General features: G+C 44.9%; 1 protein-coding gene across 1 annotated transcript; it reads right to left on the reverse strand.

The window, feature by feature from the left end:
- Positions 1–320: 320 nt before the first annotated feature.
- On the reverse strand, positions 321–13,297 carry ISY1 (ISY1 spliceosome associated protein). The gene is made up of 11 exons (XM_075762713.1): positions 13,234–13,297; positions 12,970–12,992; positions 11,643–11,694; positions 10,191–10,256; positions 9,411–9,453; positions 9,129–9,241; positions 7,232–7,349; positions 6,238–6,360; positions 3,790–3,899; positions 2,604–2,690; positions 321–1,127 (listed from the first exon to the last, which is right to left on the reverse strand). Exons 1-11 carry the CDS (start codon positions 13,234–13,236, stop codon positions 1,020–1,022), a joined length of 846 nt encoding a protein of 281 aa, XP_075618828.1. The 5' UTR covers positions 13,237–13,297; the 3' UTR covers positions 321–1,019.
- Between the last annotated feature and the right edge of the window lie 2,278 nt (positions 13,298–15,575).

Genomic DNA, 15,575 nt, shown 5'->3' on the forward strand with positions numbered 1-15,575 from the left:
TACTAAGAGCATCTAGAAACTCTAAACAGCCCCAGACATGGTTACTTGGGTGTTAAATACTATATTCCTTAGACAACACTACTCCACGGCTGCAGACGTCTGGTTTAAGATTTCATTCATTCAGACCTGTGTAACAACGTTAGTCACCTGTAAGACTCTAAACAGGCTCTGCTGTAATCCACCTCTTGCCACAGGATGCACAAGCTAAGAGCAGCAGGGGATGCACAGCTTCAAACCCCCTACGCGGATGGCTGTTTACGCTCCCATTCCTGGGCTAGGATCAGAGAAACAACACAATCCTAGAATGAAGCAAGACATCATTGTAAATAAGTTTTACTAAAAATATTTGAACAAAGTATCACAAAGTTGAAAGTATTCACAATAGTTGCTGAAATATCCAGCATTTAAGCAATTCACCCAGGCACGGTTACAAACCACAAAAAGGGTAACAGTTTTTAGATGTATTTCATGCGTTATACAAAGAACCAAATCAACTTCCAAGTCACTCCTGAGATCTGTCGTCAAGGTACCCTGGAAGAGGATCTAGGCTGTTCTGGTAAACTAACCAGGCATAACAGACTAAGTCACTCCTGGACTCAGGTCAGCAAAGATCAACGTGAGGAAGATGTGCACACTTACAGTCAGGATACAGCAGACAGAATGGCAGTACTTCCATCAGTCAGCGTTCCTTCAGGATTTAAGGAGTCCCTGGGTTTGGAGTTCTATCTGTAAGAGGCACCACTGCACAGACTGTTTTACAAAGTGAAAGGATTGAAGACAGGTGCCAAAGATGTAAAGGCAAGTTAACCCAGGTTTGATCTTTTTCAGCACTGAAGTGCAAGCCACCTCAGTGGATAAACCAAAACGATGGTTTTCCTTCTACAGAATACCCTGTAACTTCATCAGTCTACTCTTAACACCCAGAGGGACTTTCAGAGCTAAAAGTGACTGCTATCAGAATTTATGAACCTGTTGCTTTAAGATGGATCATGTAAAAACCAGGACATACTGGGGCAATGTTACAATCCTAAAAGTGTTTTTGCTTCTTCGCTCTGTGCCATGAGGGTTTCGCTGGCATACTTCTGAAGAAGCTCCATCTTCTTCCTCCGTACAAGAGCTTCCTCAATCTGCAAATACAAAAATAGGATGACATTCAACTTGAGATGCCAAAACCTGGCATGCTGAGCCAGAGAGGAGGAGGAAAAACGCTGGAAACAGACTGTGAAAGTTAGAGGCATGTACTAGTGAAAAGTAGTTGAATTAAGATGAGTCAGGAGTATCTTTCTAATACTCAACTGATGCTCATGGAATTCAAAAGAAGCAGTAAAATAGACACCTCCATTTCAGATCTACACTCCTACCCTTTTTAATTAGGGCATTAGCTGCAATTTTATTTTACTCTCAGTACACTCGCTGGAATTCCATTTCAAACAGCTGTCTCCGGTACAGCTTTAACAAATGGAGAGCACGGGGAGTTGTGCCACACTAGTCCACGCTACTGAAATAACAGTTTAGCGAGCGTGCCTTTCACATTAGGAACGGCTATGAACCTCTTACCTCAACTTTGTCTAGAAGCGTCAGCAATACAGGATTCTTTAACAAGCATGTACTTTAAGGATCTATTCATAGCAACCTTCAACACTTGCTTTAATCTCAGTAATGATTTTATACTTGTCCAAATTGCACACAGTATCTCTCAAAAATAAACGTTCTGAACTGTAGCTTTTTGTAATTTAGAATATAGAAGGCATAATCCCATAGGCATAAGGTATGGAGTGATTTCCCACTAAAAAAGAGAAAAGATTACACTGACTACTGCCTAATTAGAAGACACTTCTATGTAAATCAGTGGTTATGTATTAGGAAGCCAGTTTTGACTCTCAGTTACGCTCCCTTCCTTAAGGGAATACCATTGGCCAGAGAGCAATGTTTTTAATCCTTACTTCTCTTCTGCAGTCTTGACAAGCCATTACATGTATATTTTGTCAAATGTGCAGGATGACGACTTCACAGCAGAATACATCATTTGTCTGACAAGATGACAGCAGGGAACAAACCCCCACATGCTATCTGTGTGATGTAAAGGCACCCCTACCAAAAGATACAGGGCTCCAGAACCTTCTTGCCTGAGTTACATTTCAAACCACCTGTCAATGTTAAGGTAATATATTCCCTAGAGCAGTTTCTAAGTATAATGTTCAACTCAAGGTCATGCCACCAAAATAGTTTTAGAAAACCTATGACAGCAAACCCTGCAATTCAGAAATCATCCATTAAATTAAAAAAAAAAACAACTAAACAAGTTAGACTGTCAGCAGAAAAGTAAAGATATAGTAGGCAATCATGGTTATGTTGATCATAACACCACAACACCTTCCAATTTATGTAATACTTAGGAAAGTTTTTGAAACTCTCAGATGAAAAGGGTTATAGCAATGGTACCATAATTCTGGGCAGTTCCACAGCATTTGCAAGGGGATTAAACAGCTGTGGAGTCACAGAAATAACAAATCAAGGACATTTTTACTGCTGACCAGCCACAAGTTAAGATCTCTATCTCGAAACAGCCAGAGTGCATCTCTGCAACTTATTTTATGTCTTACCTCTTGTTGAGATGGCACCGGAACGTGTGCAATAAATTTCTGTTGGCCTTCTTCACCTTCTTTTTCCCTGCCACCTTCCTCATCAGACTGAAAAAAAAATTAAGCCACATCTTACTTTCTGAAGGGGTCATCAGAAACATCTTTTTTACTTGCTTTGCCAAAAGGAACCAGATTGTAGTGTTGATCATGCTCTAAGACAAGAAGTAGGTGAATAGGACCAAACCACAAAGGAATATGACAAGCATCACATTCGCAACCTGCTCCTCAATATTTTCAGAATTGTTGTTTTCATTCTTTGTATGGCTTTTCCTCTGCTGTGGCATGGGAGTGAATGTAAAGCTATACTGCCTCCTCTTCCTATCTCTCTGGCTTCCACAGCAAAGCTATAAACAAAAGAGGAGCCAACTAACCTAGAAGAAAACAAGTGCTTTAAAAAAAAAAAAAAATTCTATGTACAGCTTCCCTGTATAGCTCTGTACTCCTTTGTACTCACACCTGAGAGCTGGGCTTATGAATCATGTGATAATATATACAAATAAAACAGAGTACTGAAGGAAACACCATTTTTACTTTATGGACTACCTCCTTTTTATTCTTCTGATTAACCCATGTAGCTATGGACTGCAAAATAACAGCTAGTTTCCAGTACCCCTTTTACAGGTCTTGGAGAGCAGCAGCAACATCCCTTACTGCTCTTACTGGCGTTGGGAGCAGGGAGAATAGAGAAACAAGAGCCATGTCACAACAGTGACTGCAGCATCAGCAAAGCCTCGCTGTATCAGGATTCAGCTAAACAAGACCCTGGTATGCATCCACAACGTGAGATTCTACCGTACACAAAACTACTTGTGCTGTTACTGATGTAGATTGTGCTTAGAAGCAAGACTAATCAGTGCTCAGTTAACAGCACGCTACCTTACAAATACCAGCATTCCAGGCAGTGACAGCTAAATTGCGACAAGGTCTCAGCTGTTAGTTGTTTCTCACCTAAGTAAAAAGTTTTCCCTAGCTGCCAGCTTTCACCAGGCTCTAGCTTGGACCAAGTACTCATCTACTACTGATTTTTACTAAACAGGGACAATTGTATAGTAAGTTAGGCAGAGAGAAGGGCAGAACACAGTAGCAGACAGGTTCTCGGCAGCATAGAAGACACATGAAATGTTACATCACCTTAGCCGTCACATACCTCATCATCGTTGACAGCATAGATATTTACTTCTTCCTCCTCTTCCTCCTCACCTCTTGCAAGTCGCGCTTCTCTCTCCATTTTCCATTTTTCTACTGCTTCTGCTATAACTGGTTAGCAAAGAAAAACAGCAAGCGTATCTGAGTGCAAGTTAAAGCGGCATGGTCCTGTTTCCAAAGCTTTTCCAACAGACTTAAACTTGTTACGTAAATTCCCTATGTTGGTAACGCACTTACTGTAGAACCTTGCTGTAGAATCTAATAAAAGATATCAACGTAGTCTGAACGAAACCCACTGCTAGCACTGTGAAAGCATGGTACTTGTTAATGCTCTAATTTGTGTACATTTTAGACTCAAAATGTCACGGATAAATATCAACCTACTTTCTGAACGGAGCAACAGGGGCTCACATGACCAAGCTAAGTGGCTCTTACAGCTCTGTAGCATGTCAATAGCTATAGGAATGTCAATCACCATGAGGTTAATGAAACACGATTACGGTCCTTACAGTGACCACCCACATAAGTCTCTTTTCATCTTGTAGTGTATTTCTCTTATTTTGTAGCATGATTCCAATTCTGTAACTCGCTGCTAGCAGAGTGCTAGTAAGAGCACTAAAACAAGTTTTAAGAAGCTTAATCAGTGACATCACAAGTGTATAAAAATCCTCGGGAGGTGCAAGTGTAATGCAACTAGGTGGCGTGAAATACCGACCACAACAGAAGTCAGCAGCCATTCCCCTAGCTCTCAAGGATTAAACATTCAAACGCTCCCCCTGAGAAAGCAAGATCTAACTAACCAGTGGTACACAGCTGCGTTTTTGTGTAATAGAAGAGGTACCCCAAATTAAAAAGTTTTAGCCATACTTTATTTCACAAAAATGTAACTCTTCTGATAAGGTAAAAAACACAAGAGCCCAGACGACAAAGTGACCTTAAGAGAATCTTATCTACTGTGCATTAATAGTACATTAATTGTAAATTAATAGTAGACCTATTGGTTCTGTCAGCATCTCTAGCCTTGTTATTTCAAGTGGCATAATCACCAAACACAGTTTTCTTCAATAGCCGCAGGAACCCAGACGAGCTACCTCTCCCAGCTGCAAATAGCAAGATGTGCCAGATGAGGACTGAGCGGGGGCTGTTTGGGAGCGCTTGCACCACACAACTTCCCTTCGTACGCTATCGATCGATTGTCTGCCAGCCAGCTCCGGGCACTTGGTGTGAGGCTCTAGGCTATGCTGCAGGATGCAGATAATTGAAGTATTTCCTTTATTCTGCTCTTCCTCCCTGTTGTATCTAACTGACAAGACATGATCTCTAACACACAATACTATGAAGATCTCACACATGAAGAAGGGATAAATAGAAGAAGCGGATGACCACGCCAAGAGATACTAAGTATTGATAACAGTTACAAGCTCAACAACTTGTAATCATTTAAACAAGTCACTTCCTACACATGCGATGAATATTTTTCTCTCTAATTCCAAAGAGATAATTATATACAAAAAGCAGCAGCATTCAAGCAAAATACAACTGTTTTGTCTGCTGTGTTCTGTGGAAGAGCCTGCCAGAGGTTTCAACACCAGGACCTTTTCCTATAGAGCACTAAGGGTCAGCTTGTTGTTGAAGCTTCAGAAGAGATCAGAAAACAAACATACAGCGCAAACAGCAACGAATTGCCAGGGTCAGACAATGCTCACCAGAAGCACCAAGAGAACTAAGTTCTTAAAGGTGGTGTGCGGCCTCTTGCTTAAAGCTACACAAATACCAGAAGAATGCACACAGTGCTGAATTTTAAAGAGGGTTTCAGGAATTAGACTCGTAATCCTGATGTCTTTACCAGGCAAGTCAGTAGAAACAAAGCTAGAGAATTACGTGAGCAGACACACACATGAATATTTTCTATTGAGAAAGTACAGGTTTCAAAGGAAAAACCATTCACAAGGCTGTTGAAGTTCTGAGATAGAACATAGATTAACATAAGCCACCTCGGCTTCAGGGTTTCCAGAAAGCCCTCTCTAATCTCCAAGAAAACTAAACAGCTATGTTTATGGATAAATAATTAGGTGAGACAGGAAACAGATGGTACGGTCAGGAGGGAAATAACCGCTTGGGTTCCATAGACGTCCCTGCTGCAACCTACTCTTTTACATTCTTGAGCATGAAAAAGGTGAGGGGGGGAAAAAAGGACATTTTGCTTCAATAGCAAATCACTTGCTGACAATATTAAATCATTAACACTTGTAAAGAGGAAAGCCAACTCTATAGCACACCCCCTCAGCCCTGAAATGCCTCACCCAATAGTGATTTGGATACCTACGTGACAGATGCAATCTGACAGTTAAGCACAAAACAAGATCTTTTTTTCCCTGTAGGTGTTAACTTCAGGGTCCACCATCACCTCTTCTTGGACCGATCCCTGCAGGGTTTGAATCTCACATACCTTTCCTTTCATGTTCTTGTTCCAGTGGCTCCAGAATACCATCATCTTCATCCCTGTAGCCATAGTATTCTGCATCGATGGCTTTCATAAGCTCAGCTCGAGTTTTCCGAGGTGGTGGGAGGGCTGAAAGAACACACGACTGTCACTCATCCAGGTCCATCTCAATAGCTTTGCTGCGTGTTCCCGGTTCCCATCAACCTCACAGCAACTACAACTACCAACGGGTGATCGGAACCGCTGCCAGTATCAGAAGTACTGGTACTTTAATGTGGCCTGCCCAAAACTGTCTGAATGCACGACCCGATGCTTCATATTGCACCGTTCCCACCCCGTGGCCGTTCTACACACTGTCATGCACGTGGTTGTTTTCTCCCCCCATACTGGAGTCTCAGTAATAAGCAAGAAACAAAAGAAACTAAAAAACTGTCCCAAGCTCCCCCAGATCACGTAGTACTTCCCGTAATTTCTCTTTGCAGGTGGTAAATAAGGAAAGAGCTGATTCAGTAGGCCTGCCTCACCTTCAGGTCCAAGTAATTCCCACTCATTCTATGATAAATCTATATATAAAGTTTTATCCACTTGCATCTAGTTTTTTCTATGTTGAAACCCAATTCCTACTTCTAAAATTATGTTCAAACCAACTTCCTTCTTTTATTTTTTTTTTTAAATTCTGAACTCAGAGTACTATTTTGAACCTACCGATAAGTTAACCTGTTATGCTGGAAGGTTTCTATAGAACATCAGTCCTTAACACTGTGAACTCCCAACAGAAAACAGAGTTTACTCTTTTCTACATTTCTTTAAATTGCAAACAGCCAAAGGTGGTCTTTTCCCAAAGAAGTGGCATTTAATTAATTTATTGTGTTGAGCGTTTCATTTAGCTGATCTAAGGCATGGGCCAGGACATGATGTTACTAGCATTCCCCACATACTACAGCAGGCATTTTATTCCAGGTTGTAGATTCACGTCTGGGAACAGTTGCTATTTACTTACGCTCCTTTTCAAAAAGTTCTCTAACTCCTGGTAAATCCTTTGCAGCTCCAAAATACTTGTAACCTCTGTTTCCTGGAACTTCTTTCCCTTCGTGATCTAACATTTTTGGTCCAATCCGCTGAAAAATAAACAGAGTTAATTGTTTTAAATTTTATTCCTCTTTCATCTTGCATTTCCTGGGCATCTTAACAGATTAAAGGATTCAGAAAGGAGATATGCCATACCAGTTTAAACCACCCCAAAAGTAAAATGCCCGCAGAGCTCATTTTTATACACCTTCTCTACTTTTAACTATAAAAATCACAGATAAAATGACCGTATGAATCACAGAGCGCCCATACCTGACTCATCTCGACAAAATATCCAAACCTGTCTTATTCTCCTTACTAGTACATCGACATCCGATAAACAAGCACTACTAAATCTGACAATGTGTTGGGTTTGCGTGGCAAGGTTTTGGTAGCGGGGGGGCTACAGGGGTGGCTTCTGTGAGAAGCTGCCAGAAGCTTCCCCTGTGTCTGACAGAGCCAATGCCAGCCGGCTCCAAGACGGACCCGCCGCTGGCCAAGGCCAAGCCAATCAGCACCTCTGTGATAACATATTTAAGAAGAAAAAAAAACCGTTAGAAAGAGCTTTTGCAGCCAGAGAGAGGAGTGAGAAGATGTAAGAAACTCTGCAGACCCCAAGGTCAGTGCAGAAGGAGGGGCAAGAGGTGCTCCAGGCGCTGGAGCAAGATTCCCCTGCAGCCCCTGGTGAAGACCATGGTGAGGCAGGCTGTCCCCCTGCAGCCCATAGAGGGAGGATGAGGGGGTGTAGAGATTCCACCTGCAGCCCATGGAGGACCCCACGCCGGAGCAGGTGGAGGCACCTGAAGGAGGCTGTGGCCTGTGGGAAGCCCACGCTGGAGCAAGCTCCTGGCAGGACCTGTGGATCCGTGGAGAGAGGAGCCCACGCCAGAGCAGGTTTGCTGACAGGACTTGTGACCCCGTGGGGGACCCACGCTGGAGCAGTTTGCTCCTGAAGGTCTGCACCCTGTGGGAGAGACCCATGCTGGAGCAGTTCGTGAAGGACTGTAGCCCGTGAGAGGGACCCCACGCTGGAGCAGGGGAACAATGAGAGGAGTCCTCCCCCTGAGGATGAAGAAGCGGCAGAAACACCGTGTGATGAACTGACCGTAACCCCCATTCCCCGTCCCCCTGTGCCGCTGAGGGGGGAGGAGGCTGAAGCCGGGAGTGAAGTTGAGCCCTGGAAGATGGGAGGGGTGGGGGGAGGTGTTTTAAGATTTGGTTTTATTTCTATTTCTACTATTTTGCTTAGTAATAAATAAGATGAATTCCCTCTCTAAGTTCGGTCTGTTTTGCTCGTGACGATAATTAGAGAATGATCTCTCCCTGTCCTTATCTCAACTCGTAAGTTTTTTTTTAGTTATACCTTTTCTCCCCTGTCTAGAGAAGGAGGGGAGTGATAGAGCGGCTCTGGTAGGCACCTGGCCCTAAGCCAGGGTCAACCCACCACAAACAATAAGCACACATTTGATGTTTTGGTGAGAGCTAGTCTCATTATTTCATTTTCAGCATTAACCAGGTGAAAACCCTTCTACAGACTGATTCAGTATGGAAAAAAACACCTACTGATGGGTAAAATCAGACCATTGCTGCAAACTCTCAACCTCAAGACCCCCTGAAGCGGTGTTCCAAATGAAAAGCCTGATTTGCTCATCATGGAAACAAGTATTTCTTTTAACACAACCTAGTGTTTTCAGGGGCTGAATAAAGATCCTCTCTAATACACGTTGGCAAAGTAATACGTAGTTAACTAAACGTTACACAGATTTTTCTCACTAGTCATTTTACTTGTAAGCAGAACAACCATGTAGTACAAAACAATCTACACTTACAGCATAATCAGGACCTCCTAGCTCCTTAATTCTGAATTCCCAGTGTCCTTTCTCCCTCAGAAGTTTGTTTATTTCATCATTCAGGTCCCGAATTCTGAATTCACCTAATCCAGCTGTTGGGGGGGGTAAACAGGCAGTAAGTTAAGCAGCTTACTAGAAGCACCAGAGTAATTCCAGAATTGACGCAACGGAAGTAGTATAGTTCACATGAAATGTGATTTTTATGGTAACAGGTTAGGAGTGGAGATTCAAAGAAATAAAACGTAATTAGAAAAATCTTACCATTTTGAATCTGTGCCACTTTCTTGGAAATTTCCCCAATGATCTAGAAGAACACAGAAGTTAATTTGTAAAAAAGTAAAACAAACAAAACCAAAGATCACCAAAACACCCACAAAACCCCCTCATCCTCTAGAAAGATCCAACTTCTAAGTTGGTTTTCTGATCTAGGAAATGGAGCCGAGCCTATCAAATATCAACATAGATTTTATTCAGACACAAATATAGCACCTCAGAAGCTTAAAACCCAAGGAAATATTTTTCCAGCTGTACATGTGATGAGGGCAGGAGTACGTGACGGACACAGAAAGGCTGAGAAAGAACTCTGTTTGATCCACCTTACGAGAAGACGAGAAGGGAATAACCCGTTGCCTGGAGTGTATAGAGAAGACAGAGCCAGCCAGATTGAGAGGTGCATGGCAATAGGACAAGTAGGAACAAACACAAGTTGGAAGGGGGAAAATCCTGATTAAATTCAAGGGGGTGTGGTGGGGGGAAAATCATTAAGGTAATCAAACACTGGAATAAGGGCCCCAAAAAGTTGTGGAAGCCAAATCCCCGCAGATATTCGAAACTGTTGGATGTGGCCCTGGGCAACTTGATGTGGTAGAACCTACTCTGAACACCATGGTGAACCGTATGATTTTCCAATCTAAATTTTTCTGTGATTTAACTGTCAGCATACTGAATAAGTCTGAAAAAAATTGTAAACAGGCTGTCTAAATAGGAAGTGCTAAAGTTCTACCTACTATAGAATTGGAAAAATCTGTATCTTGACATTACCTGTCGCCTCCATTTCTCAGCTTTAGGCAATTCATTACACTCTGACGCAAGGAAAGGTCTTCGTTCCTGTTTGACAGAAAGCGACACACCATGAAGTTTTAACCTAGCATCAATTTATTCATGGCACTTCACGCAAAGTTTATTGCTTGATTAATCCTAAACTATGCTAACAAGCTCCAGTGCCTTCTGCTCCCAACAATTTTTAAGTGGAAAACAATGATGATTTACTGCCCTGCCAAATTAAACTATCACAGAATACAACAATCTACTTAAACCCACTTTATTCAAAACAAAATCTGTCACTTGGTTTTTTTCCAAATCAGTTTTATATATTAAAAAGCCTTCCTTCACATAATATACCAGAAACTCTATTCCATCTTATTCTCTGGCCATTGTTCACAGAATCTTTTTCACTACAGTTTCTCCAAACTGTCATTTTCCACTTTAGTGTTTGATACTGCTCATGCTTGTGTGTAAAACATCATTTCTCAAGGTGCAAACATAGGACACCTCAGTTAGTTTCCAGAATTCCTTCATCAGTTACCCAAAATTAAATACTATAAACCTGTCCAAAAAAAGCTATCGAGAACACTCTGACCCCCATATCAGTATTCTTGCAATTGGAGCTACGATTCAGCGAAAAATGTACAGCAATATCTAGAGATAGTTGAGAATCAGTCTCAGGTTCTGTGTGGCTTCAGGGGTGCCATTTCATTTTTTAAATTACAAAGCTGCCGAGTCCATTCTTTTGTCAATCTTACACCAACCAAAAAAAAAAAGCTGCGTGACAGCGAAGACAATCGCGAGCAGATGCACAGCTATCACATGTTGGGTTACTAACATGCCGATGTCTCGTGCAAGCCTCGAGTTCACAATGACCCTGTCAGCCCTCTGTTTCGTCAGAATATTACCAATGAATAAGATTATGAGAAGGATTTCTCTGTCTCTTCTGGGAAGAAATCCAAACAAACCTTGTGATTAGTGTCAGTAAGAATAAACGGATGCACATCAATTTGCATAAGTAATTGCAGGAGGAGATAACTTCAGTCTCAAACATAATTGTCATTTTCTGCCCAGCACGCTGCCTCTCTTTATAGCATTACTGTAGTTTGGGTTTTTTTAAACTACTACATATTCTACCTACATTACATAAAAATCTAAGCGATGTTCAATTTTCACTTTCTTGTCAGCAGCGAAGCCAACGTACCTCTGAAACATACGTATACGGACATTTTTTAAATAGGTTATTTAGCTAAGAAAATTCTATTCGCCATTTCTGGTTTGTGTCACTGTGAAATACCGTCCCTGCTTCACCTGCTCTCCGGATGTCGTGCTCCTATAGGATACCCGTGTCTGACATGACCTTGCTGACAGCTCCAGGCAGGTCTGTGCATGGCTGGTATCCCGCTCTTGATGAGAGCTAACAAAGCTTTAGGCTTTTTTACATCATACCTTAACTTTTCCTTCCTCGAGCTGAGCTTGACGAAATCTCGCCAAGGCCGTCCTAAAGAAAAGAAAGGAAACAGATATACTTTTACAAATCTACGTTCCAACAGGAACAAGTTTTCCTCTCAATGGTTATTATGGACTTAATTATAGTCTGTAGAAAACAAAGGCTTGAATGTATTCTCTGACTAACTCTTCTGCCTAGTGACTTCTTCAACACTAGAAAACTTCAGTGGTTAATTTCTTAGATACGTATAAATCCTGGTAAGCAGCTAAATATTTTTTCTGTTTAGCATACGCCAATGCGTTAGATACCAGCAGTAAAAGGATGTCAACAAGTTATAAGCACAAGCATAAAGTTTACATAGCTTAGCAGGGGATACATCAAAAAGCAAACTAAAACTCAATGGGGGGAAAAAAGCTTCAGCAAGGAAAGCTGCAGTTAGTAATCACGTTTATTAACCTTACTAAAATATTCTGAGTCTCTCACAACTGCGCAGAGACTACACACGCCACTGTTTAACACACAGTTTTATTTATTTACTAGACATTTAATAGTTACGTCAAAAAGCACAAAACAATTGAGAGCATTTAACACCTTTCACCAGCATACCTATGCCCTGCGTCTAAGCCAACTATCTAGGCTCCACCTGCTGTTAAGAGGAATTCCAGAATGAAAAAACGACGGCATGCAATCCAGTGCCCCAGACGCACAGGAAGGGATCGCTGCAAGGCAGCGCCTGGCAAGGTGCTGGGCAGCTGTAGTCTCGTCAGCCCCCCTCCGGGCTACTAACACAAGCTTGGAAAGTGTTTTAGGGAAAAGAACAAGCATGAGACAAACATATTGACAAGCCTCTAATCTTGTGGCTCTAAATAGGTGGTCTGCAACCTTTCTGAGAAGTGCTCAAGAAAGTGAATACAAAAATAAGCATGTTAAAAGCCACTGGTTTAGCCCAAGCCAGTCCCAAGCAAGAATTATACTTAAACCGACGCCAACAGACTCCTGCCTAGCCTGGCATCTCTGCTCCAATCCCAGGAGCTGCCTAAACCCGAAAGGGGCCAGAGGAACGCACTGCGCCGCATTTCCCGCCCAGCCCTTGCTGCGGCCTCCCTCCTGCGCGGCACCGCGCAGCGCCACCCGGCACAGCTACCGGGCACGGCCGCCTCGGGCCCCGCCACTCCCACCGCCGCGACGGGTGCAACAAAAGCACCGTTACCCGCCCCGGCCTCTCGCAGGGGCCGGGAGCGCCGGGCCCGGAGGTCGCTGCCCCGAGGCCAGAGCAAGCGGCGCCTGCCGCGACGTGCCCGCTCCGAGCACCCCTCCCGTACTTACATGGCCTTTTCCGCGTTTCGAGCCTGAAAGAGAGAAAACGGGCGTTGGTACAAGGCACCGCCTCACCGACACCCCCCCACCCCCGCCGCTGCTGCTGCTCAGCGCTTGGAAGGAGGGAGCGGCCGCCAGGCCCCCGCCTCGCTCCTCATCCCCACAGCCCCAGCCGCCAGCCCGGCACGGCGGTCCCACTCCCCACGGAGCCCTCATCGCCCGGCAAAGGCGCCGGCGGGGAGCGAGGCCCGGGGAGCACGGCCCCGCACTCACCATGGCGCCGACCGGCCCGCACCGCCTCACCACAGGCGGCCGCCAACGAGAACCCGGAAGGAGACGCGCCGTGCCCCAGGAACCGGAACCGGTCCCTACTGCGCATGCGCTACCCGCCCCATGCAGAGCAACGGCCCCCCCCCCGCTGCCCGGTCGCGCATGCGCGGTGCGCCCGGCAGCGGGGCGGGAAGCGGCAACGGGTGCGAACGCGTCGGCGCCACGTAATGAAGCACGAGGCGCGTGAGGTACACCTCATCAGCACGGCCCGCGCGCCAGAGGAGTCACCGCGAGCTGCCCGGCTGCCAACCGCGGAACGGCCACCCGCCAGGGCGGTGACGCACAGCGCTACGCCCCGCACGCTGCCTCCCGTCAGCCTCACCTAAAGCGAAACTTCTCCCGGTAACGATTCCGAACCTCCACGCATTTCCCTTGCGCCCCAGCACCTCCTGCTGCCAGCCCCTGCTCCCCGTACCTGAAGGAGCATCCAGCCGCGGTGGAAGAGAAGCCCGACGCTCATCTCCTGCAGCCGTACTGCAGCGCTCCCGGCTCACAAAATAAAAACCCAAGAATCAGTAAAGGGCAGTAAAAAACACTTTCACCTTCTTCCATAGTTTCTCCACTTAGGAATGGAGACGTACTTTTTTTGCAGGCACAGCGTTACCGGACACGGCTCTCGGACTCCTCTTCACCCTCGTACAGGGGATTGTCGCGGCGCCACGCGCCCTGCCGCCCCCCGCCCGCCAACCGACCAACGCCACCGGCGCTTCACCGCGCGCAGGCCGCAGAGCTCCGCAGAGCCCCGGCTGTAGGAAAGGATCGGTTACACACCGAGCCCTTCGCCGTCCCGAGCCACAGAATCCACCACGTGTATGAACACCGCCATAGGCTGGAGTTCGAACAAACCAAGTACCAGCTTTGATTTTTCCAAGTCTCCACAATTTCTGAAATCCCCGTTTGCTCCTGCATCTTGTTAACGCTGAAACAACTGACACCTGGGAGCGGCAGCAGCAGGGTTTCCAAACTGTTGTCTACAGAAACATGACCAGGAAGAGATGCCGCAGCTGGAGTAAGTTCCATTTTTGAAGTTACATCCCGGGTTGTATTTCTCAGCTTTCAAATCCCATTTTCTGTGTTAAAATAAAACTAGTTCTCGGAGAACAGCGCTACTTTCCAGCACACTAAAATTATTCCGTGATAACAAAACAGTTCAGCACCAGAGTACTAAGCAGCAGCAGCTGCAGGATCTTCGTAACCAGGATTCACCGCCACGTTCCAGAGGAACGGAAGAGCAGACCACAGGCATCACCAGCACCACGGGTCTTTGCGCAGCATTTGTTTACCTGAAGTCCCACAGACTTTCAGGTCTTTGTCATCACAGAGCTTCAAGCCTTGTTACTGTTTAACTACAATAATTCTATGTAAAGGCTCAGTTAATGTATACTGACCTACCGCAAGGCTGAACAAGAACATGCTGTGATATAGGTGACCTGTACTACCCCAAGACAACCCACTCCAAGTGTGGACTTCACCAGGGTTTTGACAACCATGCTTAAGTACATCCGTGCTCCCATAGCAGCTATTAAAAAACCCAAACAATTCTGGCAAGAGCCTCTTCCCCTCCCCGTAACTCCAGGAGAGCCGAAAGGCTTCGCTCCTCAGCACGCAGGCTGGACAAAGGCATCCTGCCACGGAATCACGACCAGCTCCCGTAGCAGTCACCACCTCGTTCTGCTTTCACACTCCAGAACCTGCCTTCTACGTCTCTGTCACACTGACCAGGCAAAAGCAAATACTTGTGATTTTTTTCTGCTTAGGCAGAGCTGTACAAGAACGTTCCCTCTTTAAGTGCTCCAAATAAAGCGACTCCTTCCATCAGTCTGCTCCTCCCGTCTCTGCAGCAGCACCAACTCCACCTTTCCAAAACCCGCTCAGGGTGGCTGCTGCCAGCCCAAATCTGGGCTCTAGCCATCTGGGCTCTAGCAATCTCTTCCTCCCTGAACTCAACGTTTTCCACAGGCCTTGAACATCAAACCCAGGCTGAAAACTTCAGTTCTTTACAAATCTTTATTTTATTAAATGTTAAGGAACTCTAGATTTCTACAGCAGCCTACCGCAAATCACCAACAACTCAATCAGAGTTCACCTGATGTTAACAGTGCAACTATGACCATCACAATTTTCATGGATGTGCATGCTTTAGATACCAGATTTCCTGAAACACCACAGAGATGATCAGGTAATATCCCTGCTTTTACTGTTTCAAACACTCCCAGGTAAGACTCCTCAGTGGGATCTTCTAGTTCATCACCTGAGTTTTTAACTGCTCTAAGTCTCACCTATGC

Source organism: Balearica regulorum, chromosome 10 (assembly GCF_011004875.1).
Source record: "Balearica regulorum gibbericeps isolate bBalReg1 chromosome 10, bBalReg1.pri, whole genome shotgun sequence".
Taxonomy (NCBI): domain Eukaryota; kingdom Metazoa; phylum Chordata; class Aves; order Gruiformes; family Gruidae; genus Balearica; species Balearica regulorum.

Coding starts and splice junctions, on each gene's coding strand:
- ISY1 (XM_075762713.1), bottom strand. Junction 9,242..9,410: donor AGTGGCACAGATTCAAAATG/GTAAGATTTTTC, acceptor CCCCCCCAACAG/CTGGATTAGGTGAATTCAGA. Junction 1,128..2,603: donor CGGTGCCATCTCAACAAGAG/GTAAGACATAAA, acceptor TTGTATTTGCAG/ATTGAGGAAGCTCTTGTACG.